We start from the raw sequence: 26,921 nt of genomic DNA, 5'->3' as shown, positions 1-26,921 counted from the left end.
ATGCCGCAGCTGGAACCGGCGGGGGGGGGACGACCTGGGGGCCCCCGACGAGCTCATCGCCTTCCAGGACGAGGGCGAGGAGCAGGACAAGGGCGCGGGGCGCGGCTCGGCCCACGGGGACCTGGACGAGCTCAAGTCCTCCCTGGTCAGCGAGACCGAGAACCGCGGCCCCGCCGCCGGCCCGGGCCCCGCCACCGGCCCCGAGGTGAGCGCGGGGGGCGGCGGGGGGGGCGCGGCGGGAGGCGACCCCCGCCCGGCCCCCGCTCACCGCCCTCTCCCCGCAGGCGGAGCGGCCCCCGCAGCCCCGGGAAAGTTTCCAGAAGCCGCGGGACTATTTGGCAGAAGGTACCGGCCCCGCTCCCGGTGCCCCCCCCCCCACCCCCCCCCCGCTGCCCGCCCCGCTCCCGGGCCCCGCCGCATCCCCCCGGGACCGTCCGAGACTTCGCAACTTCTTTGTTTCCGCCCCCGGCTGCGGGCGGGACCCCGCCGTGCCCCCCCCGTGTGTGCCCCCCCCCCCCGTATGCTCCCCCATGTGTGCCCCCCCCGCCGTGCCCCCCCCGTGTGTGCCCCCCCCCCGTATGCTCCCCCATGTGTGCCCCCCCCGCCGTGCCCCCCCCGTGTGTGCCCCCCCCCGTATGCTCCCCCATGTGTGCCCCCCCCGCCGTGCCCCCCCCGTGTGTGCCCCCCCCGTATGCTCCCCCATGTGCCCCCCCCGCCGTGCCCCCCCGTGTGTGCCCCCCCCCGTATGCTCCCCCATGTGTGCCCCCCGCCGTGCCCCCCCGTGTGTGCCCCCCCCCCCGTATGCTCCCCCATGTGTGCCCCCCCCGCCCGTGCCCCCCCCGTATGCTCCCGCATGTGTGCCCCCCCCGCCGTGCCCCCCCCGTATGCTCCCCCCATGTGTGCCCCCCGCCGTGCCCCCCCGCCCGTGTGCCCCCCCCCCGCCGTGTCTCCCCCCGCCGTATCCTCCCCCCCAAGTGTGCCCCCCCCATGTGTGCCCCCCGCCGTGTCCCGCCGTATCCTCCCCCCCCGCCGTGCCCCCCCATGTGTGCCCCCCATGTGTGCCCCCCCGTATTCTCCCCCCCATGTGTGCCCCCGCACCATGCCCCCCCCGCCGTGCCCCCCCCCTCGCCGTGCCCCCCTCCATGTGCCCCCCCGCGCCATGCTCCCCCCCGCCGTGTCCCCCCCCCGTGTCCTCCTCCCCCCTGCCGAGTCCTCCGCCCTCCGTGACCCCCCCCCCCCGTGCTCTCCTCCCCGCCACCGGAGGAACGGGTCCCGAATCCCCACCCCCCCCCGGTGAGCCTGACCCCCCCCCGGCCCCAGCTCCTGCCCCCCCGGCCGCCTCCCCCCGGCCGGATCGGTTCCCACGGAGGAACCGGGCTCGGGACCCCCCCACGCGGCTGGGGCCTTTCCGGGAGTGACCAAGCACCGGGACCCCCCCCGGGACCCCCCCTGCAGCCGCCCTCCCGCAGCTGGGACCCCCCAAGAAGAAGCGGGGACCCCCCCAGGGGGCTTCGGCACCTCGGGGGTACCTATCCAGGCCCCCCCCCACGGGTGGGGGGGGGGGTCACACCCATGACCCCTCCTGCCTCTGCAACCGGGACCCCCCTCCCGCGGGGACCGCGCCCCCCCCCCCCGCAGCTGGGACCCCCCAAGAAGAAGCGGGGACCCCCCAAGGGGCTTCGGCAGCCCTGGGGGGACCTATCCAGGCCCCCCCCCCCCGCTCCCATCCTTACCCCTCCCCCCCGCGGGACCACCCCCGCCGCCTCCTGACCCCCCCTTCCTTCTCTCCGCAGTGGTCAGACGGCAGCAAGATGGGGGGTTTTTTAAGGGCCCCCCCTACCCCGGCTACCCCTTCCTGATGCTCCCCGAGCTGGGCAGCCCCTACCTCGCCAACGGAGCCCTCTCCCCCGGCGCCGCCCGCACCGTAAGTGCCCCCCGCACCCCCGGGACCCCCCGGGACCCCCCCGCACCCCCTTTTCGGGGATGCTCCCACCCCGCCCCGCTGCGGCTCCGGCCAAGCCAAGCGCCCGGCCTGAGGGCAGGCAACGCCTGGTGCTTAAAAAAAAAAAAAAAAAGGAAAAAAAATTTGGGTTTATTCCCCTTATTTTTGGTTTAGCTCGCCCCTTCCAGGGGGGTACACCCGAGGGGAGCGGGGGGGGGGAGTTAAGGGGGAGGGGGGGGCTCGCCCCGGGCACCCGAAACCTGACCCTGAGCTGCTGCGCCGCTTTTCTCATTTAAAAGGGTTCCCTTCGACTTTTTAAAGCTCTTAATGGGCTGACATTGTCTGTCCCTGCTCTGGCGCTTACAAAACTGATGAAGCAAATTGAGCGAGCGTTAGATTTGGGGGGGGGGGGGGGGGGCGCAAAGGAGAGCGGGGATCGACCCCCCCCCCAACCTCGGCACCATCCCTCTCCACCCAAACCATCCCAAAGCCCAGCCAGGTCCAGAGTCATGGACGCATTTCGGAAATATAACCCTCTTTTCGGAAATATAACCCTCTTTTCGGAAATATAACCCTCTTTTTGGAATATAACCCTATTTTAGACATATAACCCTATTTTAGAAACGTAGCCTATTCCATGCCCGGCTCTCGCCTGCCTCAGTTTCCCCAGGCTGCGGTGCCCGGCCGCGGTCCCCGCCGCACCGCGGGCTGGAGCATCGCGCCCCGCTCCTGGTTTTTGGGGCGTATTTCTCGCCCCGCAGCCGCGGCGGCGACACCTGAGGGTTTTCAGCGCGTTGTTATTTGCCTGGGTTCTATAGGAAGCGGCGTTACCGTATGGAATGCGTATAGGGCAGCGAAAGTCGCTGCAATTAAAATGGCTTAAAATCCCCGGTGCCAGCTCGCCGGCCGGGATCCTGCTTTCCGATGGAGTTTTCTGTGGTTTTGGGGGGGTTTCTTGCTTTTTGCTTTATGGGAAGCAGCTGGTTTGAATGGCCGTCGAGCGTAGATCCCGGGCTGGGGAGGGCGGAGGGCCGCAGCCGGCCGCCGGATTATATAAATATCCCCGTGTTTGGCCAGCGGCCGGGCGCCGGATAAAGGTTGTATTCCCAGTTTGTCAGTTTTGGTGTTACTATGTTTTGGAGATGATGCACAGCTGGCCACGGTCCCAAGTACGGGCGAGGAATAAGGAATAATTAAAAGGGAGAGGGGCTGGGATTCCGTAGAAAACGGCCGCTAACGACGATTTAATGAATCCCAGAAAGGGGGATTAATTAAAAGGGGCCGGGAGAGGAGCTGATGTTGCCTCCCGGTTTTGGACCCGGGCTGACGTTGAGCCTGGAAAAAGGCTGGAGGGATGAGCGGGGATGGGAAAGGCCCGGATTGGGGCCGAATCCGGCCGGATTGGGGCGTTTCCGTGCGGAGCTGAGCCCGGGGCGCCGAGCAAGCGAGGGGCATCGGGGTGCGGGCAAACTTGGGGCGCTGGGAGGATTTTGCGGGCGCGCGTCACGCCTCGACGCGAGCGGGGGGTCTCTTGGAGCCGGATTTTGCTGCGCCGCCGGGGCAGGGGTCCCCGGCCGTGCCCTGCGGCCACTCGTGCAATGAAAGCGTCTGAGCTCTGCGCCGGCCAGCAAAACCCCCGCTTCCCACGAGCTCCCGCCGACGCAGCGCAGGGATCCCCCGGATCCCGGGATATCGCCGTGCCGGTGAGCCCGGACCGCATCCCGGCGGGCACAGCATCCCCGAGCCCGTACCGGCTGCGGCCGGGCGCAGCGTCCCGCACGGCAGCGTCGCCCGAGGGCACCGAGCTCTGCGCCGACAAATCCGCCGCCCGCCCTCATCCCGGGAGGCTTCGAGGCAAGACCCGACACGTGAAGCGCAGAGGGGGTAGGAGGCGGGAGGCCACTGAGCAGCCCTGGGAGCTTGCTTTTTTTTTTTTTTTTTTTTTTTCCTGTTTCCTCCTTTTTTTTTCTCCCAGCCGTTGGAGGAAATGAGCTGATCCGCAGGATCCGGCCGTCCCAGTGGCCGTGGCATCCTTGCCATCCCGCAGCCGGGGTGCTGCGGATTGAACCGCGCGACTCTGCCGTGTGGAAAAGGGAAGATTTGGGGGGGAAAAAAAAAAAAACAAACCCAAACCGAAATAATTTCTGCACCTGGGAGATGCTCCGAGGAGGCAGCCGGGGCGGGCGAGGGGTGCTGGGGACGGATGCATCTGCGGATACAGGTGTTGGACCCGGCAGCGGCGGAACCGCTGGAAGACTTCTTTCTGGAGTAACGGGCAGCCAAGCCGGCGCTTTTGCATCTCTCCACTCCAAAATATTTAGAAATCTGGAAAATATTTAGAAATCTGGAAACGCGATGCCTTCACGCACCCCGGACCAGGAGAATGGCCTCCATCCCCGTGCAAGCCCGCCGGGCACCGAAGCGGCGGGATGCTCCTGCCCCGTTTCTGGGTTAATTCACTTTGCTCCAGTATCTCCCGTGTTATTTCCAAACAGGATCCTGAAATTTGGGGCATACCCTCCGGTATCGCTTTTCTGGCGATTCCTGGCCAGGACGGTGTTTCGTCGGGTTGCTCTAAGCCGGCAGAGGAATTTGGCGGGGTCTGATGATGGCATTGCCCTTCGGAGCAGCGTTTTAGCCTGGTTTTCCCCAGGAGCGCACCAGGAATTGGGAACTGGTGACCCCCGAGGCTGGGGGAGCATCGGAGCCGCGATTCCCAAAAACACGAGGGTACCCAAGGTGGGATGGAAAGGAGAAGCTCTGGGCGAGCACCGGCACCGCGAGCCGGACGGATGCAAACCGCTGTCGCCGCCGCGCCGCGTCCTTCCCATCGGGATCGTTTGGAGCCGGCGTCTTTTATCCCAAGCCCAGAACAAGCCGGATCCGTACCGGGGCAAAATCGCACCCCGGTATCCTCCTCGGATCCCCGGCTCGGCTCGGGGAAGGGATGGGAACCAGCCGCTCAGCATCCCCAAACCGGGCACGGCACCGCCGGGGAGGCGAAGGCGAGACCGCGCGTTGGCGGATAAAAACAACCTCGCACGGGATTGTCGTTATTTCCCCCCAAAAAAGCAGTTTAACCCCAGGAATTCGAGTCTGGAGGCGAGTATTTAAATAAACTCGAACCTTCCTTGGGCGTGGAAATTCAGCCGAGGCACCCAAACAGCTCCCCGCGCCCTGCAATGATGCCACGGCGGTGTAATTAATGCACGCCGGTGTAATTAATGCACATTGGCGGGTTGCGGTCCCAAAATAAATGAGAAAAAAAACATAACCTGGGCTTGTTTTGGCTTTTTTTCGCCGTTCCTGAGATGAGCTCGCGATCCCCACGCGGGCTGCAATACAGAGGCATATCTGTCTGCGAAAGAAAATATATCCTCTTAAGCGCGCGGCTGCCAAGAAAAATGATTAAAATACAGATTTTTGGCAGGAAAAAGGGTTGCTCCGAAAACCGGGCGGGTCTTGCCGGAGGCTCCGGCGGCGGCTCCGGCTGAGCGGGGAGGGTTTTGGCGTGCGCCCGTCGGGATGCGGGATGGAGGCGGTGGGATGGGGGGGATTTTTCGTGGCTGCGGGGGCTCGCTCGGCGCTTGGCACCCTCTGACCGCGCCGTTCGTCCTTCGCCGGTCAAGCTCCGGGCACCTCGTTGGGATTTGCTGGTTTGTTTGGGATTTCCCCCGCCCCAGCAGCGGCACAGGCTGCCTTCCCCACCTGGAAAATATTAAGAAAAAAAAAAAGGATTTTTCACACTTTTGGCTTCTTCGTCTTGTCCCGCGCAACTGCCGGGCCGATCGCATCCTTCCCGGCAGCGAGCCCTCCCCGTGCCTCAGTTTCCCCACTCCGAGGTGCTCCTGCCTGTTGAGCCGGCGCACACAATGGCCCCTTTATGTCTCCTCCTTAATTATGCTATGCGGCTAATTACCCTGGGGGGTTTTTTTTGGGTGGGTTTTTTTCAGGGGTTTTTTTTTTTTGGTTTTTTTTTTTTTTGGGCTAAATGAGACCTCCAGGAGGTTTCCACTAAACCCCCGCAACTTCTCCCTCCTCCCTCCCTTTTCCAACACGATTCCCAAATTAAAGCAATGAAGTAAGTGCTCCGGGCGACTCTCATAAGACCTGGTTTTGTTAAGGGGACTTAACGCGCATTCATCATCTTTCTGGTATTCTGAGCAGCTGCTTTTCATTAGTTTTTCTTCCTTGAAGTCGCTGGCGGGAGCCGGGGAAAGAGGAACCCAGAGAGAAATGCCCAGCGCATCCCGGCCGGAGGAAGAGGAGGGTTAAGGGCAGGCGGCGGTCGGGCTCGCGCCGTGCCCCATCTCCCCGTGCTCCTGTCGGAGTTTGAGGGTCTTTCGGGGGGAGGGGGGCTGGGGCGGGGCCGGACGCGCTGGGTGAAGGTGCCCAGGGAGGAGGAGGAGGAGGAGGAGGAAGGGCTGAGGATGGTGTGCGGCTTCACGGCTTGCTGCTTTTTTGGGGTGTTCCTCGGCAGCGATGTCACCCTGTGCGTGCACCCTGGGAATCCCTGAGCCCTGGGAATCCCTGAGCCCTGGGAATCCCTGAGCCCTGGGAATCCCTGAGCCCTGGGAATCCCGCTGGGAGCCGGGGCAGGGGCAGGGGCAGGGGAGGTAGGCAGGCTGTGACACTGGGTGAGCTGGTGTCCCATGGGGGCTGCTGGACCCCCCAGAGTCCCATGGAGGCTGCTGGACCCCCCCAAAGTCCCGTGGAGGCTGCTGGACCCCCCAGAGTCCCGTGGGGGCTGCTGGACCCCCCAGAGTCCCATGGAGGCTGCTGGACCCCCCGGTGTCCCATGGGGGCTGCTGGAGCCCCCCGGTGTCCCGTGGGGGCTGCTGGACCCCCCCAAAGTCCCGTGGGGGCTGCTGGACCCCCCGGTGTCCCTTGGGGGCTGCTGGACCCCCCAGAGTCCTGTGGGGGCTGCTGGACCCCCCCAAAGTCCCGTGGGGGCTGCTGGACCCCCCAGAGTCCCGTGGGGGCTGCTGGAGCCCCCGGTGTCCCGTGGGGGCTGCTGGACCCCCCAGAGTCCCGTGGGGGCTGCTGGACCCCCCGGTGTCCCATGGGGGCTGCTGGACCCCCCAGAGTCCCGTGGGGGCTGCTGGACCCCCCAGAGTCCCATGGAGGCTGCTGGACCCCCCGGTGTCCCATGGGGGCTGCTGGACCCCCCGGTGTCCCTTGGGGGCTGCTGGACCCCCCCAAAGTCCCGTGGGGGCTGCTGGACCCCCCGGTGTCCCTTGGGGGCTGCTGGACCCCCCAGAGTCCCGTGGGGGCTGCTGGACCCCCCAGAGTCCCATGGAGGCTGCTGGACCCCCCCAAAGTCCCGTGGGGGCTGCTGGACCCCCCAGAGTCCCGTGGGGGCTGCTGGACCCCCCAGAGTCCCATGGAGGCTGCTGGACCCCCCAGAGTCCCGTGGGGGCTGCTGGACCCCCCAGAGTCCCATGGGGGCTGCTGGAGCCCCCGGTGTCCCATGGGGGCTGCTGGACCCCCCCCGGTGTCCCGTGGGGGCTGCTGGACCCCCCCAAAGTCCCGTGGAGGCTGCTGGACCCCCCAGAGTCCCGTGGGGGCTGCTGGACCCCCCGGTGTCCCGTGGGGGCTGCTGGACCCCCCCAAAGTCCCGTGGGGGCTGCTGGACCCCCCAGAGTCCCGTGGGGGCTGCTGGACCCCCCGGTGTCCCATGGGGGCTGCTGGACCCCCCCAGAGTCCCGTGGGGGCTGCTGGACCCCCCAGAGTCCCGTGGGGGCTGCTGGAGCCCCCGGTGTCCCTTGGGGGCTGCTGGACCCCCCGGTGTCCCGTGGGGGCTGCTGGACCCCCCCAGAGTTGTGTGGGGGCTGCTGGACCCCCCAGTGTCCCGTGGGGGCTGCTGGGGGCTACAGGACTCCCTTGGGGCTCCCCTGAGCAGCATCGCCCGGCAGGATGCAGGGATGCGTCTCCAGAGGTGTCAGCCCCCAAAATCACGGGCTTTGCGGCCGGTGGGGGCGTGCTGCGGTGACGGGACCCTCTTCACCCCAAATTTCCGCGGCAGCGTGGCTTCCAGTGACTTTTTTCCATCAGCCCCGTACTGATGGAATCTTAAACATTTTACACGTGCAAAACCCTGTTAGGACAACCTTTCCCGGCTGGGCGTCGCGAGTCGCGTCCCCCCGAGACCAAGGATGCTCGGGGGGGGCTTCGGAGCCAGCGGGATTTTTTTTTGCCAGGGCGGGGATGAGCCCTTTGCACCCGCTGGGATCCCCCCGGCGTGGATGCAGCCGCCGCCTGAAAGTGGGATGAATGGAGCCATTCAGCGTGATGGACGGGAGCTGAAAGCTGCAGACAAAAGCCTCGGGGCAGCGGGGGAAACTTGTTGCCGCCAGGTTTGGGGAGCGGGGAGGGAACTGCTGGCGGCCTGGGGTCCCGGCTTGCACCGCTCGTTTCTTTTTTGGTGGCTGGCTGCGTGCGTGAGGGATGCTCGGGGCCCCCACGGGTGAGGGGTGCTTGGGGCGTCCGTGTATGGAGGGCACTCGGGGCACCCACGGGCAAGGAACGCTCGGGGTGTCCGTGGCCGAGGGATGCGCGGGGTGTCCGTGGCCGAGGGATGCTCGGGGTGTCTGTGGCCAAGGGATGCGCGGGATGTCCGTGGCCGAGGGATGCTCGGGGTGTCCGTGGCCGAGGGATGCTCGGGGTGTCCGTGGCCGAGGGATGCTCACGACATCCACATGTGGAGGACACTCGGGGCACCCACGGGCAAGGAATGCTCGGGATATCCACAGCTGAGGGGTGCTCAGGGTGTCCGTGGCCGAGGGATGCGTGGGATGTCCGTGGCCGAGGGATGCTCAGGGTGTCCACGGCCGAGGGATGCTTGCGACGTCCACGCATGGAGGACACTCGGGGCACCCACAGGCAAGGAATGCGTGGGATGTCCGTGGCAAAGGGATGCGTGGGATGTCTGTGGCCCAGGGATGCGTGGGATGTCCGTGGCCGAGGGATGCGTGGGGTGTCCGTGGCTGAGGGATGCTCAGGGTGTCCATGGCCGAGGGATGCTCGCAACGTCCATGCATGGAGGACACTTGGGGCACCCACAGGCAAGGGATGCGTGGGATGTCTGTGGCCGAGGGATGCTCAGGGTGTCCACGGCCGAGGGATGCGTGGGATGTCCGTGGCCGAGGGATGCTCAGGGTGTCCATGGCCGAGGGATGCTTGCGACGTCCACGCGTGGAGGACACTCGGGGCACCCACAGGCAAGGAATGCGTGGGATGTCCATGGCCAAGGAATGCGTGGGATGTCCATGGCCAAGGGATGCTCGCGACGTCCGTGGCCGAGGGATGCTCAGGGTGTCCGTGGCTGAGGGATGCATGGGATGTCCGTGGCCAAGGGATGCGCGGGATGTCCGTGGCCGAGGGATGCGTGGGATGTCCGTGGCCGAGGGATGCATGGGATGTCCGTGGCCAAGGGATGCGCGGGATGTCCGTGGCCGAGGGATGCTCGGGGTGTCCGTGGCCGAGGGATGCGCGGGATGTCCGTGGCCAAGGGATGCACGGGATGTCCGTGGCCAAGGGATGCGCGGGATGTCCGTGGCCGAGGGATGCGTGGGATGTCCGTGGCCGAGGGATGCATGGGATGTCCGTGGCCAAGGGATGCGCGGGATGTCCGTGGCCGAGGGATGCTCGGGGTGTCCGTGGCCGAGGGATGCGCGGGATGTCCGTGGCCAAGGGATGCACGGGATGTCCGTGGCCGAGGGATGCGCGGGATGTCCGTGGCTGAGGGATGCTCAGGGTGTCCGTGGCTGAGGGATGCATGGGATGTCCGTGGCCGAGGGATGCTCGGGGCATCCACGCATGGAGGATGCTTGGCGCGAGGTCGCTTTGGGATGAGGCTGCGCCCCGCGGGCTGCCCGGGAGCCAGCCCGGCCGGCATCCTGGCGATGCTCCAGCCCCTGCCAGCCTCATCCCACTTCCTTCCATCCTTCCCATCCCGCCTTTCCTCTGGCCGCCTTCCTCCGCAGAGCTGCGCCCGGGGCCGCGCTGTTCAGCAGATGCCACCCGGCGCGGTGACGCGGGGATCTGCGGCTCGAGATGAGGCCAGCTTTGAGCGCCGCCTCTCCGAGCTCATCCCAAACGGGGCTTTTTGGGGGCTTATTTTTCGCCTCCCAGCCTTTTTATCTGGTTTCCCATCCCGGCGCCGTTGGCATTTCCCACCCGCTTCGCGCCGGTGTCGGCGTGCCGCCAGCCGCCGGGTTTGGGCTGCGTCGCGGGAGCGCTCGATCGCCCTTTATCGAGGGGTTGCAAACTCCCGGCGCTGCACCCCGTCCCGCCCCCAAAGCGGTGTCCCCACCTGGGACAGCCGTCGCCCGGGAAATGCCGGGAGGGGACGCCGCGAGCCGCGGGGACACCCCAAGATGCAGCGTCGCGCCCCGTATTGCCGCTCCGCAGCCCTTTAGAAACCCCAAACCCCGATGGGAAAAGACGTGACCCCACCAGCGATTTCTGGGGGTCTCCTCGGCGGGACGCGGGGACGCGGGAGACCCCCCCCAAAGGTCTCGTCCCCGCCGTCCCGGCGTTCCCGGCCAACATCTGGAGGAGATTATTTGGCTGGGAAGCGGCTCGGAGGGGAGCGAGGCGGCGAGGGCGGGGGGCGAGGATTTACGGCTTGTTTCTGGGGCTGTAAATCCCAGCTGTAATTGGGATTTCTCTCTCCCTAATTATCTGCGGGGAAGCGGAACGCGGCGGCTCCCCGCGTGGGGATGCGGGACGGGCGATGGGCCGTGCGGGGCCGGGGGGTTTTTTGGTTTTTTCCCCTTTTTTTGGGCGTTAAGGTGATTTATTCGAGCTCGAGGGACACCCAATACTGGCTTAGGGGGGCGAGACACCGGGTCCCCCCTTTCCGTGTCTCTCCGGCCCCTTCCTTGCCTTCGTTTCCAGCTCCGTGGGACCAGAAGCCCCGCGGCTGCTGAGCCGCTGCCCCTTCGCTTTGCTTCCCCCCAGGCGGGGCTCGCTTTCCCCGTCCTGCGGTTGCCTTCACGAAGGAGTTCTTCCCCCCTTTTTTTACTCCTTTTTTCCTCCCCCTTTTTTCCTCCCCCTTTTTTCCTCCCCCTTTTTTCCTCCCCCTCCCCTTTTCTCCTCCCCCTTTTTTCCTCCCCCTTTTTTCCTCCCCTTTTCCCCCTTTTTCCCTTTTCCCCCTTTTTCCCTTTTCCCCCTTTTTCCCTTTTCCCCCTTTTTCCCTTCCCCCCCTTTTTCCCTTTTCTCCCCTCCCCCTTTTTCTCCCCCTTTTTCTCCCCCTTTTTCTCCCCCTTTTTCTCCCCCTTTTTCTCCCCCTTTTTTTCTCCCCCTTTTTTTCTCCCCCTTTTTTTCTCCCCCTTTTTTCTCCCCCTTTTTTTCTCCCCTTTTCCCCCTTTTTCCCTTTTCCCCCTTTTTCCCTTCCCCCCCTTTTTCCCTTTTCTCCCCTTTCCCCCTCCCCCTTTTTCTCCCCCTTTTTCTCCCCCTTTTTCTCCCCCTTTTTTCTCCCCCTTTTTTTCTCCCCCTTTTTTTCTCCCCCTTTTTTTCTCCCCTTTTCCCCCTTTTTCCCTTTTCCCCCTTTTTCCCTTTTCCCCCTTTTTCCCTTTTCCCCCTTTTTCCCTTTTCCCCCTTTTTCCCTTCCCCCCCTTTTTCCCTTTTCTCCCCTTTCCCCCTCCCCCTTTTTCTCCCCCTTTTTCTCCCCCTTTTTTTCTCCCCCTTTTTTTCTCCCCCTTTTTTCTCCCCCTTTTTTTCTCCCCCTTTTTTTCTCCCCCTTTTTTTCTCCCCCTTTTTTCTCCCCCTTTTTTCTCCCCCTTTTTTCTCCCCCTTTTTTCTCCCCCTTTTTTCTCCCCCTTTTTTCTGCCCCTTTTTTCTCCCCCTTTTTTTCTCCCCTTCCCCCCTTTTTCCCCTTCCCCCCCTTTTTCCCCTTTCTCCCCTTTCCCCCCTCCCCTATTTTTTCCCCTTTTTTGAGGCCCGGCACCTGCAGATCCCCCCCCCCGCCTCTCGCTTTGCACCAAAACCTTCACAGCATCCCTGGGTTTGCAGCCCTGGGACCTCCTGCTGGGGAAGGTTTGGGGGTTTTCCAGCTTTTTGCTCCCAGGCACAAAGTTTTATCAAATAAGACAATGTAGAAAACCCATTTCCCTCAAAAAATCACATCTCTCTTTGACCCCCTGTGCTGTTAGGAGCCAAATTTCATCAGTTTTAACCCAAACGAGCAGGTGATGCTGCTCAGCGCCGGGATCTTGGGATGCCGCGGGACAAGAGCATCCGACACCCAGATAAAGATTTTTTGGGGGTTCCCTTAAACATCCCACAAAACCCCATTTGCCGCCCCGACGCTCGGCCTTTCCCTTCTCCCCCGGCACAGTTTTGGGACGTATTTTGGGGAAAAAGGGCCAGAGCGGAGGCGGGAGGGGGAAGGGCGAGCTGTCAGTTATCCCGCAGCTGTGTAAACAGCCTGGGAGCGAGGAGGGCTGGGGGATCGGCAGGGGCTGCGGCGCGGCTGCGTTCGGGCTTGCCGAGCCCGGAGGCTTTGCAAAGCCCCGGGAATTCGGGCTGGAAAAGGGGATGGCGTGGGGACGGGCGGTTTGGGGTCACCGTCCCCCACCACCTGCCCCAGGCTGCTCCCAGGGACGGAGGTGGCGTGGGAGGGATGGACATCGGGGATGTGCCGGCGGGATGCTTCCCCGGGTGCTTTCCAGCTCACCCGTGGGGTTTTTGGGATGGGGATGGAGTGGCCGGCTGCCGGCATCGCGGGGATCTTCTCCGCGGCGCCGGTGGTTCCTGCAGGGTCATCCCCGGGCTGGAGCACGCGCAGGCAAAGGGAAAAGCCAGCGCGGAGGCTTTCTGCCCCCGGCGCCCGCGGGTAGCGTTTTACCCGGAAAACACCAGCTCGGGTCCCAAACGGACCTTTTCTCTCCCAAAACCGGCGGCCGCCGAGCCTGAGCCGTCGAGCCCGGCAGGGAGGAGCCTGCTGTGACCCTGTGCCGCCTCACTGGGACACGCAGCATCGGCACAAGCGGCGGATGTGCGGTGCCGGGATGCGCAACGTCGGGAGGACAGGCAGCGCCGGGATATGCAGTCCTGGGACACACGATGCCGGGACACACGGCGCTGGGACATGCAATCCCGGGACATGCAACGCCAGGATATGCGGTCCTGGGACGTACGACCCGTGTGATGCCGGGACACGCAGCGCTGGGACATGCAATCCCGGGACATGCAACGCCAGGATATGCGGTCCTGGGACATACGACCCGTGTGATGCCGGGACACGCGGCGCTGGGACATGCAATCCCGGGACATGCAACGCCAGGATATGCGGTCCTGGGACATACGACCCGTGTGATGCCGGGACACGCGGCGCTGGGACATGCAATCCCGGGACATGCAACGCCAGGATATGCGGTCCTGGGACATACGACCCGTGTGATGCCGGGACACGCGGCGCTGGGACATGCAATCCCGGGACATGCAACGCCAGGATATGCGGTCCTGGGACATACGACCCGTGTGGTGCCGGGACACGCGGCGCTGGGACATGCAATCCCGGGACATGCAACGCCAGGATATGCGGTCCTGGGACGTACGACCCGTGTGATGCCGGGATACACGGCGCTGGGACATGCAATCCCGGGACATGCAACGCCAGGATATGCGGTCCTGGGACATACGACCCGTGTGATGCCGGGACACGCGGCGCTGGGACATGCAATCCCGGGACATGCAACGCCAGGATATGCGGTCCTGGGACATACGACCCGTGTGATGCCGGGACACGCGGCGCTGGGACATGCAATCCCGGGACATGCAACGCCAGGATATGCGGTCCTGGGACGTACGACCCGTGTGATGCCGGGACACGCGGCGCTGGGACATGCAATCCCGGGACATGCAACGCCAGGATATGCGGTCCTGGGACGTACGACCCGTGTGATGCCGGGACACGCGGCGCTGGGACATGCAATCCCGGGACATGCAACGCCAGGATATGCGGTCCTGGGACGTACGACCCGTGTGATGCCGGGACACGCGGCGCTGGGACATGCAATCCCGGGACATGCAACGCCAGGATATGCGGTCCTGGGACGTACGACCCGTGTGGTGCCGGGACACGCGGCGCTGGGACATGCAATCCCGGGACATGCAACGCCAGGATATGCGGTCCTGGGACGTACGACCCGTGTGATGCCGGGACACGCGGCGCTGGGACATGCAATCCCGGGACATGCAACGCCAGGATATGCGGTCCTGGGACGTACGACCCGTGTGATGCCGGGACACGCGGCGCTGGGACATGCAATCCCGGGACATGCAACGCCAGGATATGCGGTCCTGGGACGTACGACCCGTGTGATGCCGGGACACGCGGCGCTGGGACATGCAATCCCGGGACATGCAACGCCAGGATATGCGGTCCTGGGACGTACGACCCGTGTGGTGCCGGGACACGCGGCGCTGGGACATGCAATCCCGGGACATGCAACGCCAGGATATGCGGTCCTGGGACGTACGACCCGTGTGATGCCGGGACACGCGGCGCTGGGACATGCAATCCCGGGACATGCAACGCCAGGATATGCGGTCCTGGGACGTACGACCCGTGTGGTGCCGGGACACGCGGCGCTGGGACATGCAATCCCGGGACATGCAACGCCAGGATATGCGGTCCTGGGACGTACGACCCGTGTGGTGCCGGGACACGCGGCGCTGGGACATGCAATCCCGGGACATGCAACGCCAGGATATGCGGTCCTGGGACGTACGACCCGTGTGATGCCGGGACACGCGGCGCTGGGACATGCAATCCCGGGACATGCAACGCCAGGATATGCGGTCCTGGGACATACGACCCGTGTGATGCCGGGACACGCGGCGCTGGGACATGCAATCCCGGGACATGCAACGCCAGGATATGCGGTCCTGGGACATACGACCCGTGTGATGCCGGGACACACGGCGCTGGGACATGCAATCCTGGGACATGAGATGCTGGCACATGAGATGTTGGGACACACAACACCAAGACACACAGCGCCAGGACACGCAATGCCGGGCCACACAATGCTAGGATGTGCGATCCTGGGACACGCGATGCTGGGACACGCAACACCAAGATACGCGATGCTGGGACACGTGAAGCCGGGACATGGCAACACTGAGATTTGCAATCCTGGGACACGTGACGCCCAGACGTACAATGCCGGGACACACGACGCTGGGTCACGCCACACCGGGACATGCCACGCCGGGACATGCAACAGCGGGACACGGAACGCCGTGCAATGCTGGGACGCACGACACCAGCCCTGCCGCCAGCCAGGACTTTTCCAGCAGCGCTTTTCCCCCTTCCCAGGGAAAACGTCTCAGCCGGGATCGAGCCCCGCGCGCGGAAGAGGAGAGGAAATCCGCTCATTAAAGACCCTAATTGGGCATTAGGGGATCCCGCGGCGTTTGCGCCTCCTCCCAGAGCGTGGAGGCGAAATTCCGCTGCTGCCACGCGGCACGACCCCCCCGGCCCCCGGCACGCCGCCGCCGCCAGCCCTTCCTCCGGCTGCGGGGGCCACGGGGCGGCTGCCGGCGGGGGCTCGCCCCACCCCGGGGAGGGGACGGACAGATGGACAGGAGGCTTCATTGTGGTCCTACAGCTCCGGCAGGGAAGGGGTTAACCCCCCCCTTGCTTTTAATTGGGGGGTGGCTGGTAACGAGGAACCAGAACTTGCTCTAATCTCTCTGGAATGTGACCGATTTTCAACTATTTTCTTCTTTTTTTTTTTTTTTTTTTTTTTTTTAATAGCTCCAATCTGCCGCTCGCGCGCGGTTCCCGCACGTGGTGGTACAGTGGGAGCTGTGTCCGGGCTGGGGCCAAGGGGAAGGCGGGGGGGGGGGGGGGGGGGGGGGGGCTTCATTTTTCCACATTACCACTGAACCGTTTGCCAGCTCCCCCCCTCTTTGTATATTTTGAAAGGGTCCCCCCCTTCCTCTCCCCTCCCCGGCCTCCTGAAACGGCTTCAAAATGAGAAGCAGCCTTTTATACGCCCGGCCTTTCCCCCGCCGCCGTCCCCCAGCGGCTTCTCCGCTTACAGAATAGACGAGAAAGCCCCCTTTGTGACGGGGGGCGGCGGGCAGGGGACGGCGAGGCGGGGCCGAAGGCGCCCGGCGGGGACGCGGGGGGCATCTCCCGCCTCGCCCCGGCGCGGGACCCCGCGCGGCGTCGCCCCGGCGCGGTGCTAGGGACGGTGGGGCCCCGCGTGCAGCACCCGAGCGCGGCGCCGGGGATGCTCAGGGAATCTTGGGCGTCGGGATGGCTCGGGTGTTGTCCCAGCGCGGCTCCGGGGATGCTCAGGGCATCTCGTGTGACGGCCACGGGGATGCTCAGGGCATCTCGTGACGGTCACGGGCATGTCAGGACATCTCGTGTGACGGCCACGGGGATGCTCAGGGCATCTCGTGACGGTCACGGGCATGTCAGGATATCTCGTGCGTCACCCAAGCACGGCCATGGGGCATCTCGTGACGGTCACGGGCACGTCAGGACATCTCGTGTGACGGCCACGGGGATGCTCAGGGCATCTCGTGACGGTCACGGGCACGTCAGGACATCTCGTGCGTCACCCAAGCACGGCCACGGGGATGCTCAGGGCATCTCGTGACGGTCACGGGTACGTCAGGATATCTCGTGCGTCACCCAAGCATGGCCACGGGGACGCTCAGGGCATCTCGTGACGGTCACGGGCACGTCAGGACATCTCGTGTGACGGCCACGGGGATGCTCAGGGCATCTCGTGACGGTCACGGGCATGTCAGGACATCTCGTGCGTCACCCAAGCACGGCCACGGGGATGCTCAGGGCATCTCGTGACGGTCACAGACATGTCAGGACATCTCGTGCGTCACCCAAGCACGGCCACGGGGATGCTCAGGGCATCTCGTGACAATCACAGGCACGTCAGGACATCTCGTGTGACAGCCACGGGGATGCTCAGGGCATCTCGTGACGGTCACGGGCACGTCAGGACATCTCGTGCGTCACCCAAGCACGGCCACGGGGATGCTCAGGGCATCTCGTGACGGTCACAGTCACGTCAGGACATCTCGTGCGTCACCCAAGCACGGCCATGGGGCATCTCGTGACGGTCACAGACACGTCAGGACATCTAGTGTGACGGTCACGGGGATGCTCAGGGCATCTCGTGACGGTCACGGGCATGTCAGGACATCTTGTGTGATGGCCACGGGGATGCTCAGGGCATCTCGTGACGGTCACGGGCACGTCAGGACATCTCGTGCGTCACCCAAGCACGGCCACGGGGATGCTCAGGGCATCTCGTGACGATCACAGGCACGTCAGGACATCTCGTGTGACGGCCACGGGGATGCTCAGGGCATCTCGTGACGGTCACAGACATGTCAGGACATCTCCTGTGTCACCCAAGCACGGCCACGGGGACGCTCAGGGCATCTCGTGACGGTCACAGACATGTCAGGACATCTCCTGTGTCACCCAAGCACGGCCACGGAGATGCTCAGGGCATCTCGTGACGGTCACGGGCACGTCAGGACATCTCGTGTGACGGCCACGGGGATGCTCAGGGCATCTCGTGACGGTCACGGGCACGTCAGGACATCTCGTGCGTCACCCAAGCACAGCCATGGGGCATCTCGTGACGGTCACAGGCACGTCAGGACATCTCGTGTGACGGCCACAGGGATGCTCAGGCATCTCATGACGGTCACAGACATGTCAGGACATCTCCTGTGTCACCCAAGCACGGCCACGGGGATGCTCAGGGCATCTCGTGACGGTCACGGGCACGTCAGGACATCTAGTGTGACGGCCACGGGGATGCTCAGGGCATCTCGTGACGGTCACGGGCCCGTCAGGACATCTCGTGTGACGGCCACGGGGATGCTCAGGGCATCTCGTGACGGTCACAGGCACGTCAGGACATCTCGTGCGTCACCCAAGCACGGCCACGGGGATGCTCAGGGCATCTCGTGCGTTGGCTTGGCACAGCCGTGGGGACGCTGGGGCATCCCGTGCGTCACCCAAGCATGGCCATGGCGTTGCGTGTCCCGGCTTCACGTGTCCCAGCGTTGCGTATCTTGGTGTCACGTGTCCCAGCATTGCGTGTTCCAGGATCGTGTATCCTGGCGTTGCGTGCCCAGCATGGCGTGTCCTGGCGTTGTGTGTCTTGGTGTTGCGTGTCCCAGCATCGCGTGTTCCAGGATCACGTATCCTGGCATTTCGTGCCCGGCGTTGCGTGTCCTGGCGTTGAGTGTCTTGGCGTTGTGTGTCCCGACATCTCATGCGTTGGACCGGCACGGCCACGGGGATGTTGGGGTATCCCAGGCGTCACCCTGGCGTGGCCGCGGGGATGCTCCGGGCACCTCGTGCATCGCCCTGGGCATGGACATAGGGATGCCAGGACATCTCGTGCATCACGCACGTGCATCTCGTTGCCCTGCGCGCCATCGGGGTGACGTCGGGATATCTCGTGCGTCGCCCCGGTGCAGCCGCGGGGATGTTGGGGCACCTTGTGCCTGACCCCAGCCGTGGGTGCCCCGGGAGCATCTCTTGCCAAAACGCTCTCCCCATCCACGCAACGCTGCGGCTTCGGCGCCGCTCGGCTGTTTGGAACCAGCCCGGCGTTGTACGGCAGCCAGACCCCGGGGCTTCCCCGCCGCAGCCCGTCGCCTTTGATCGCCCAGATTTGGAGGAGGCATCAAAGCCAGCGCTTCAGGAAGCGGCTCCAACCGTACTGGGGAGCGCAGGGCGTGCGGCAGGTCACGGCGCGAGCCCGCGCAGGTCACGGGGCCGCCCGCTCGCATACCAAGCGTGCTCCGGGCGCGCACGGCGCCCTGGCTCCTGCCGCCTCCGCAACCGGCCGTCGGAGGAGCGGCCGAGGGCCGGATCTGGTTACGGCACCGATGACTCCGTCTTGCCGCCGTTATCCCGGCGGTGCCAAAAATCTGCCCGGAGAGAGCGCGCGGAGGCGTCGGGACCGGGATGCTGGAGCATCCCCGTGCGCGGGATGGGGATGGGCCGGGGATGCCTGCTTTAGGCGGTGAAGCAGGTTTTTTGGGGATCCCCCATGCCGGTGGCTGCAGGAACGGTTGGGTCGCGGGAAATCCTCACAGCGGGTTCGCCGGGACCGCGCCGCGGCCGGTGGGGTTTGCTGCGGCGCCTTGACGGCAGTGCCGTCGGCATGGGTGGCCTCAGTTTGCCAGCGGGATCGTCCCCATGAGCCGTGCCGTGTCTCCTCCCGGCTTTGCCGGGATGCTGGGACGTGGTGCGGGGCCGCAGCTTGCCCAGAGGTGCGGGCGCCCGGCGGAGCGGGGCGAGTGCCGGCAGGAACGGGGGGCGGGGGCGGGGGGATGCTGGAGACCACGGGGGGTAGTGGAGATGCAGGAGGGGGACACTGGGGATGCGCGAGAGGGATACTGGGGGTGGCGGGGGGATACTGGGAATGCGTGAGAGGGATACTGGGGATGCGTGAGAGGGATACTGGGGGTGGCGGGGGGACACTGGGGATGCGCGAGAGGGATACTGGAGGTAGCCGGGGGATACTGGGGATGCGTGAGAGGGATACTGGGGATGCGTGAGAGGGATACTGGAGGTGGCGGGGGGGACACTGGGGATGCGTGAGAGGGATACTGGGGGTGGTGGGGGGATACTGGGGATGCGTGAGAGGGATACTGGGGGTGGCGGGGGGACACTGGGGATGCGCGAGAGGGATACTGGAGGTAGCCGGGGGATACTGGGGATGCGTGAGAGGGATACTGGGGATGCGTGAGAGGGATACTGGAGGTGGCGGGGGGACACTGGGGATGCGTGAGAGGGATACTGGGGGTGGTGGGGGGATACTGGGGATGCGTGAGAGGGATACTGGGGGTGGCGGGGGGACACTGGGGATGCGCGAGAGGGATACTGGAGGTAGCCGGGGGATACTGGGGATGCGTGAGAGGGATACTGGGGATGCGTGAGAGGGATACTGGAGGTGGCGGGGGGACACTGGGGATGCATGAGAGGGATACTGGGGGTGGTGGGGGGATACTGGGGATGCGTGAGAGGGATACTGGGGATGCGTGAGAGGGATACTGGAGGTGGCGGGGGGATACTGGGGATGCATGAGAGGGATACTGGGGGTGGCGGGGGGATACTGGGGATGCGTGAGAGGGATACTGGAGGTGGCGGGGGGATACTGGGGATGCGTGAGAGGGATACTGGGGGTGGCAGGGGGATACTGGGGATGCGTGAGAGGGATACTGGAGGTAGCCGGGGGATACTGGGGATGCGTGAGAGGGATACTGGGGATGCGTGAGAGGGATACTGGAGGTGGCGGGGGGGACACTGGGGATGCGTGAGAGGGATACTGGGGGTGGTGGGGGGATACTGGGGATGCGTGAGAGGGATACTGGGGATGCGTGAGAGGGATACTGGAGGTGGCGGGGGGATACTGGGGATGCATGAGAGGGATACTGGGGGTGGCGGGGGGATACTGGGGATGCGTGAGAGGGATACTGGAGGTGGCGGGGGGATACTGGGGATGCATGAGAGGGATACTGGGGGTGGCAGGGGGATACTGGGGATGCGTGAGAGGGATACTGGAGGTGGCGGGGGGATACTGGGGATGCGCAAGAGGGATACTGGGGGTGGCAGGGGGATACTGGAGATGCAGGAAGGGAATACTGGAGATGGTGGGGAGATACTGGAGATGGGGGGATACTGGAAGTGTGCGAGGGGGATACTGGAGATGGCAAGGGGATACTGGATTTGGCAGGGGGATACTGGACATGGAAGGGGGGATACTGGAGATGCAGGAGGGGGATACTGGAGATGGGTGGGATACTGGAAATGCAGGAAGGGGATACTGGATTTGGCAGGGGGATACTGGAGTTGGGGAAGATACTGGAGACAGCAGGGAGATACTGGAGGTGTGCGAAGGGGATACTGGGGATGTGGGAGGGGGATACTGGAGGAGCAGGGGGGACACTGGAGGGGCAGGAGGGGACACTGGAAATGCAGGAGGGGACACTGGAGATGTGAGGGGGGATACTGGAGGGGCAGGGGGGATACTGGAGGGGCAGGGGGGATGCTGCAGATGCAGGAGGCGATGCTGGGGGGATACAGGACACTTTGGGGGGCTGCCGGAGGCAATGCCGGCGCAGATGCATCTGTCCAGCCATGGAAGAGTTAACGCTCCCCGCAGCTCCTTGCTGGGTTTTCCTTCCAGCTGCTTCGGATCAGGAAGGTTTGTACGGCGGGGAAATTCCTGCGCGCAGCTGCGGCCCGTCCAGGCCACATTCCCCAGCCCCGGCATCTCGCGGGACGCGCCTCCCTCCCGCCGTCTGCCGGGAAATGCCTCCGGCCCCCCTCTGCCGAAAAACACAACACAAAGCACCTTTCTTTCGGGGGCCGCTTACGTCCAGCGCCAGGGAGACAAACCCTTGTGTCGCGGCAAGGTTTAACCCAGAGAGGGGGAAAAGCCCCCCAAAAGCCCCATATTTGCCTCCCCCCGCCCCTCACTGCAATACGGGGCTGGTTTCTCGCAGTCTGGCGATTTGGGGTTGGTGCTGCTGCCCCGGGGACAGAGAGGGCACCCCCGGCGTGGGGACCACCCCGGGCTGAGCCCCACGGGCGATCGCGGGTTGTGCTGTGCTGCGCCGGGCATCGCCGTGTCCCAGAAAGTCCGGTTTTGGGGTCGGGAAAGGCGGCGTTGGTGCAGGTGGGGGGGGAATTGGGGGGGTCCGGGTGGGCTCGTGGCTCCCCAGCAAGACAGTGCCGAGCAGGGGTTGGGATTTGCGCCATTTGGGATGGGGATTTGGGATTTGGGGCTTTGCATCATTCGGGGCTTTGCACCACTTACGGGGTCTGTAGGGGCTTATAGGGCTGAAGGCAGCCCCGCGTGCCCCCAAAGCCCCTTTGCCACCAGCCCACGGCGTCCTCCGCGGGTTGGGGTCTCCCCGGCCGAGCGTGCAGCCGGGGCTGGGGGATGCTTTGGGGCCAGGGGGTGTTTGGGGGCTGGCGGAGGGCGTCAGCCCGGCTCTCCTGCAGTACCTGCAGATGAAGTGGCCACTGCTGGATGTGCCCGCCGGCGCCACGCTGAAGGACAGCCGCTCGCCCTCGCCCGCGCACTTGGTAAGAGCAGCCGAATCCCATGGGGGTGATGGGTTTCCCGGGGGAAAACCCCGCTCCAGCCGCCCGTGATGCTGATACGATGCCCACGGGAGGGGAGGTTGGGGGGGGGCGACCGCCGTTTCGCCCTCCCACGTGCTCTCCCTCGCCGCCCCGCAGTCGAACAAGGTCCCGGTGGTGCAGCACGCCCATCACATGCACCCGCTGACGCCGCTCATCACCTACAGCAACGACCACTTCTCGCCGGGCTCGCCGCCCGGCCACCTCTCACCGGAGATCGACCCAAAGACGGGTGAGCGCGGGAGGGGGAGCAAAGGGACGGTGACGGTATCCGTGCCGTGCTGGGAATGGGGTGCTCTCCGTTGGACGGTCCCTCTGCTTCCCAGATGGTTCTCACAGCCTGGTCCCTGGGTGGTGGGACGGGGACGCGGGTGGTGGCCGCGGATGGGTCCTCGCCTGGTCGCAGGTTTGGTTGGGGTGCGTGGGGATCCCTCCAGGTCTCCGTTATGGTTATCTCGGCATCTCGGCGTCGTCTCCCTGTGCTCCAGGCAGGGGGAGATGGGGTGCTCGCAGACGGGTGCTTGGGGGGAGATGGGGTGCATGGCAGCAGGCTGGATGCTCAGAAAGAGACGGGGTCCTGGGAGGGAAATGGGGTGCTTGGAGAGAGATGGGGTGCTCAGAGGCAGGCAGGGTGCTTGGAGAAAGATGGGGTGCTTGGAGGGAGACAGGGTGCTTGGAGGGAGGTGGGATGCTCAGAGGCAGACGGGGTGCTTGGAGAAAGATGGGGTGCTCGGAGGAGGATGGGGTGCTCAAAGGGAGGGTGCTCGGAGGAGGATGGGGTGCTCAAAGGGAGGGTGCTCGGAGGAGGATGGGGTGCCCGGAGGCTGCCACGTCCATGTTTTAACACCACTTCCCCTTCGTCCCTCCCTCCCGCCGCAGGAATCCCGCGGCCGCCGCACCCGTCCGAGCTGCCCCCCTATTACCCGCTGTCGCCAGGAGCCGTGGGCCAGATCCCGCACCCGCTGGGCTGGCTTGTGCCGCAGTAAGGATGGGCTCAACCCTGGGCTGGGGGCTCGCTCCCACCTCCACGTCCCTGTCCCCGGGCAGGTCCTGTGAGCCCCGTGTCCCCCCGAACCCCACGTCCCCCTGAGAGCCTCCTCGTCCCGCTTTATCCGCTTTTTCCACGGTGAGCTTGGTGGGATGCCAAGAGCTCCAGGGGTTGGGAAGGGAGAGACTCCCCACCACTGGAAATTTTGGGAATCGGTGGGGTGGAGATCGGCCGGGGAGCAGTCCGAGGGCCCCCACGAATTGGGGAGGGATATTTTTTCCACTAAAGCTTGTGCGTTTGCAGGCAAGGACAGCCCGTGTACTCCATCCCTCCCGGTGGCTTTCGGCACCCCTACCCTGCCCTCGCCATGAACGCCTCCATGTCCAGGTGGGTCTTGGCAGGGACGAGGGACCCTCCTTGGGCATCCCGCAGCTGGCAGCAGGTTTTTGGCCGCTTCCCTGAGGACGATGCGGGACGCGTCCCCGCAGCAGCACCGGCAGGGGCTGCTCCTGGGGACAGCCCGCTCTGCACGGGCACAGACCAGCCCCAGGAGGTTGCGGTGGCCGCCTCGGCCGAAAATGCCCCTGGGAGGGTGCAGATGACCCCCAGATGCGATTCTGTGGGGGAAAAGCAACGCCCCATGGGCTCAGGGCATCGCTTAGGTTGGGTCCGTGTTACCATCCTGCAAGCTGGGGCAGGATCCAGCGTAAAACCAGACCCCATCTGGGTTGGGGCTGGTGGTCTCTTAACCCAGGAGGTTCTCAGGAGGGTTTGGGGTGGAAACCAGGGGCTGTCGGTGCCTGTGGGGAGCTGACGAGCCCTCCCCGCTGCTCTCGCCGCTGCAGTTTGATGTCCAGCCGGTTCTCCCCGCACATGGTCCCACCGCCCACCCACGGGCTGCACCCCTCGGGCATCCCACACCCAACCATCGTCTCGCCCATCGTGAAGCAGGAGCCCAGCCAGCCCAGCGTCAGCCCGGGAGGCAACTCGTGAGTCGGGGACGGGGTGGGACGGCCCCAGGGACGGGAGCTCATCCCCAGGGCGTCAGCAGGTCCTGACTCACCGTCCTTCTCGTTGCAGGAAATCCCCCGTCACTGTGAAGAAGGAGGAGGAGAAGAAACCCCACATCAAGAAGCCGCTCAACGCCTTCATGTTGTACATGAAGGAGATGAGGGCCAAGGTGGTGGCTGAGTGCACGCTGAAGGAGAGTGCAGCCATCAACCAGATCCTGGGCAGACGGGTACGGGCATCTTCCTCGGCACCAGCTTTGCGCCCACACGCTGCCCGTTTGCGACCTTAAAACAGCTTTCAGCCCCCTTTACTCCACGTCTCCCCATGGCTCGATCCCTTGTCCTGGGGTATCACCAGCCCAGGAGGTCCCAGGGAACTGGTGGGGACCTGAGTGACAACGGGATGGCAGCGTGCTGGGGCTGGCTGGGAGGCCTGCAGCCCCAGGGCAGCGTGGCGTCGGGGTTCGCAGCGGTGTGGCGTCGGGGTTCGCAGCGGCGTGGCGTCGGGGTTTGCAGCGGCGTGGCGCTGGCGTTCGCAGCGGCGTGGCGTTGCGGTTTGCAGCAGCGTGGCGCTGGGGTTTGCACTAGCGTGGCGCTGGCGTTCACAACAGCGTGGCGTTGGGGTTCGCAGCAGCGTGGCGCTGGCGTTCGCAGCAGCGTGGCGTTTGCAGCGTGGCGTTGGGGTTGCAGCAGCGTGGCGTTGGGGTTCGCTGCAGCGTGGCGTTGGGGTTGCAGCAGCGTGGCGTTGGGGTTTGCGGCAGTGTGGCGTTGGGGTTCGCTGCAGCGTGGCGTTGGGGCCAGCAGCAGCGGCGTGGCGTTGAGGTTTGCAGCGTGGCGTCGGGGTTCGCAGCGGCGTGGCGTCAGGGTTCGCAGCGGCGTGGCGTTGGGGTTCGCAGCGGCGTGGCGTCGGCGTTCGCAGCGGCGTGGCGTCGGCGTTCGCAGCGGCGTGGCGTCGGCGTTCGCAGCGGCGTGGCGTCGGCGTTCGCAGCGGCGTGGCGTCGGGGTTCGCAGCGGCGTGGCGCTGAGGTTCGCAGCAGCGTGGCGCTGGCGTTCGCAGCAGCGTGGCGTTTGCAGCGTGGCGTTGGGGTTGCGGCAGCGTGGCGTTGGGGTTTGCGGCAGCGTGGCGTTGGGGTTTGCGGCAGCGTGGCGTTGGGGTTCGCTGCAGCGTGGCGTTGGGGCCAGCAGCAGCGGCGTGGCGTTGGGGCCAGCAGCAGCGGCGTGGTGTTGAGGTTTGCAGCGTGGCGTCGGGGTTCGCAGCGGCGTGGCGTCGGGGTTCGCAGCGGCGTGGCGTCGGGGCCAGCAGCAGCGTGGCGTTGGGGCCAGCAGCAGCGTGTTGTTGGGGTTCGCAGCAGCGTGGCGTTGGGGCCAGCAGCAGCGTGGCGTTGGGGCCAGCAGCAGCGTGGCGTTGGGGTTCGCAGCGGCGTGGCGTCGGGGTTCGCAGCGGCGTGGCGTCGGGGTTTGCAGCAGCGTGGCGTTGGGGTTCGCAGCGTGTTCTCTTCTCCCCCCTGCAGTGGCACTCGCTGTCGCGGGAGGAGCAGGCGAAGTACTACGAGCTCGCACGGAAAGAGCGGCAGCTGCACTCGCAGCTCTACCCGACGTGGTCGGCACGGGACAACTACGTAAGCGTGGCCCCCCAAGCCCCATGGCCACGGGGACGGTCCGGGAGGAGGTCTCTGCTCCGGTCCCCTTGCCGGGTTCCCGGATGACTCCCCTCCCAGGGAGTTTGGCTGCTGGGAGGTTGCTTGCTGTGCTCGGGGAGGTCGGTGTTTGGGGTGCTGGGGGTGGTGGGTGATGGCGCTGAGTCCCTGGGGGATGCTCTGCCACCCTCAGCAGCTTCTGCATCCCTGTGAGCTGCTCTGGGCCACCAGCAGCCCCGTTTCTCCCCGAGGTCTCGTCTGTCGAGCAGCCCCCAAGGGCTCTCTGGTGGCAGAAAGCCACGTAAGGACTTTATAATATTTTCCAGGGCAAGAAAAAGAAGAGAAAGCGAGAGAAGCTGGCCCAGCAGCAAAGCCACGAGACGGAGAGTGAGTATCCCCCTGCCAGCCTCCTCTGTCCTCCGGCTTTCGGCCGCTGACAGCGTCCTCCATCGTTTGCAGGCTCCCTGGCATCCAAGAGCAAGAAGCCGTGCGTGCAGTACCTGCCGGCCGAGAAGCCGTGCGACAGCCCCGCGTCCTCCCACGGCAGCATGCTGGATTCGCCTGCCACGCCGTCGGCCGCCCTGGCATCCCCGGCCGCGCCGGCTGCCACCCACTCGGAACAGGCTCAGCCCCTCTCGCTCACCACCAAGCCGGAGGCCAGGGCTCAGCTCACCGTGCATTCGGCCGCCTTCCTCTCGGGCAAAGCCGCCTCTTCCTCCTCCTCCTCTTCCTCCTCTTCCTCCTCCTCGAGCCTCGGCAGCCCGCCCTCGCTCCTCTCCAGACCCATCCCCTTCACCTCGGTGCCCTCCACGGCTCTCCTGTCCTCGCCTCCGTCCTTCGCGGCCGCCGTCCCGTCCCCGCAGGCTGCCCTGGCCGTGCTGCAAACGCAGCCCCTTTCCCTGGTCACCAAACCTGCTGACTAAGGGAAAAACTCGTCCCCTCTCGTCCCGTCCCGTCCGTCCCCTCCCTGCTGTACATTGCAGAAGCCACAATCAAGATTCAAATGCAGCCAAAACCATTATTGGTCAATATTTGACCCTTTCTGAACTCTTTTGTAAGCAGACTCTGGAGGAGGGGGCTTTCTGCTCAGAGCTGCTGCCAGCAGTCAACCTAAAGACCGTTTTTATTAAAAAAAAGGAAAAAAAGAAAAAAAAAAAAAAAAAAAAGAAGA

General features: G+C 65.1%; 1 protein-coding gene across 1 annotated transcript; it reads left to right on the top strand.

Moving 5' to 3' along the window:
- Positions 1–26,673, top strand: TCF7L1 (transcription factor 7 like 1). The gene is given in 13 exon segments (XM_075724089.1): positions 1–21; positions 23–205; positions 285–345; positions 1,794–1,924; positions 21,975–22,058; positions 22,215–22,347; positions 22,995–23,097; positions 23,407–23,494; positions 23,872–24,092; positions 24,184–24,343; positions 25,625–25,732; positions 26,077–26,137; positions 26,210–26,673. Coding segments are annotated over 13 exon segments (1,818 nt in total).
- The last annotated feature ends 248 nt before the right edge of the window (positions 26,674–26,921 follow it).

This window comes from Pelecanus crispus, chromosome 21 (genome assembly GCF_030463565.1).
Source record: "Pelecanus crispus isolate bPelCri1 chromosome 21, bPelCri1.pri, whole genome shotgun sequence".
In the NCBI taxonomy this organism is placed as follows: Eukaryota; Metazoa; Chordata; class Aves; order Pelecaniformes; family Pelecanidae; genus Pelecanus; species Pelecanus crispus.
This window is presented reverse-complemented; position numbering and strand designations above follow the sequence as displayed.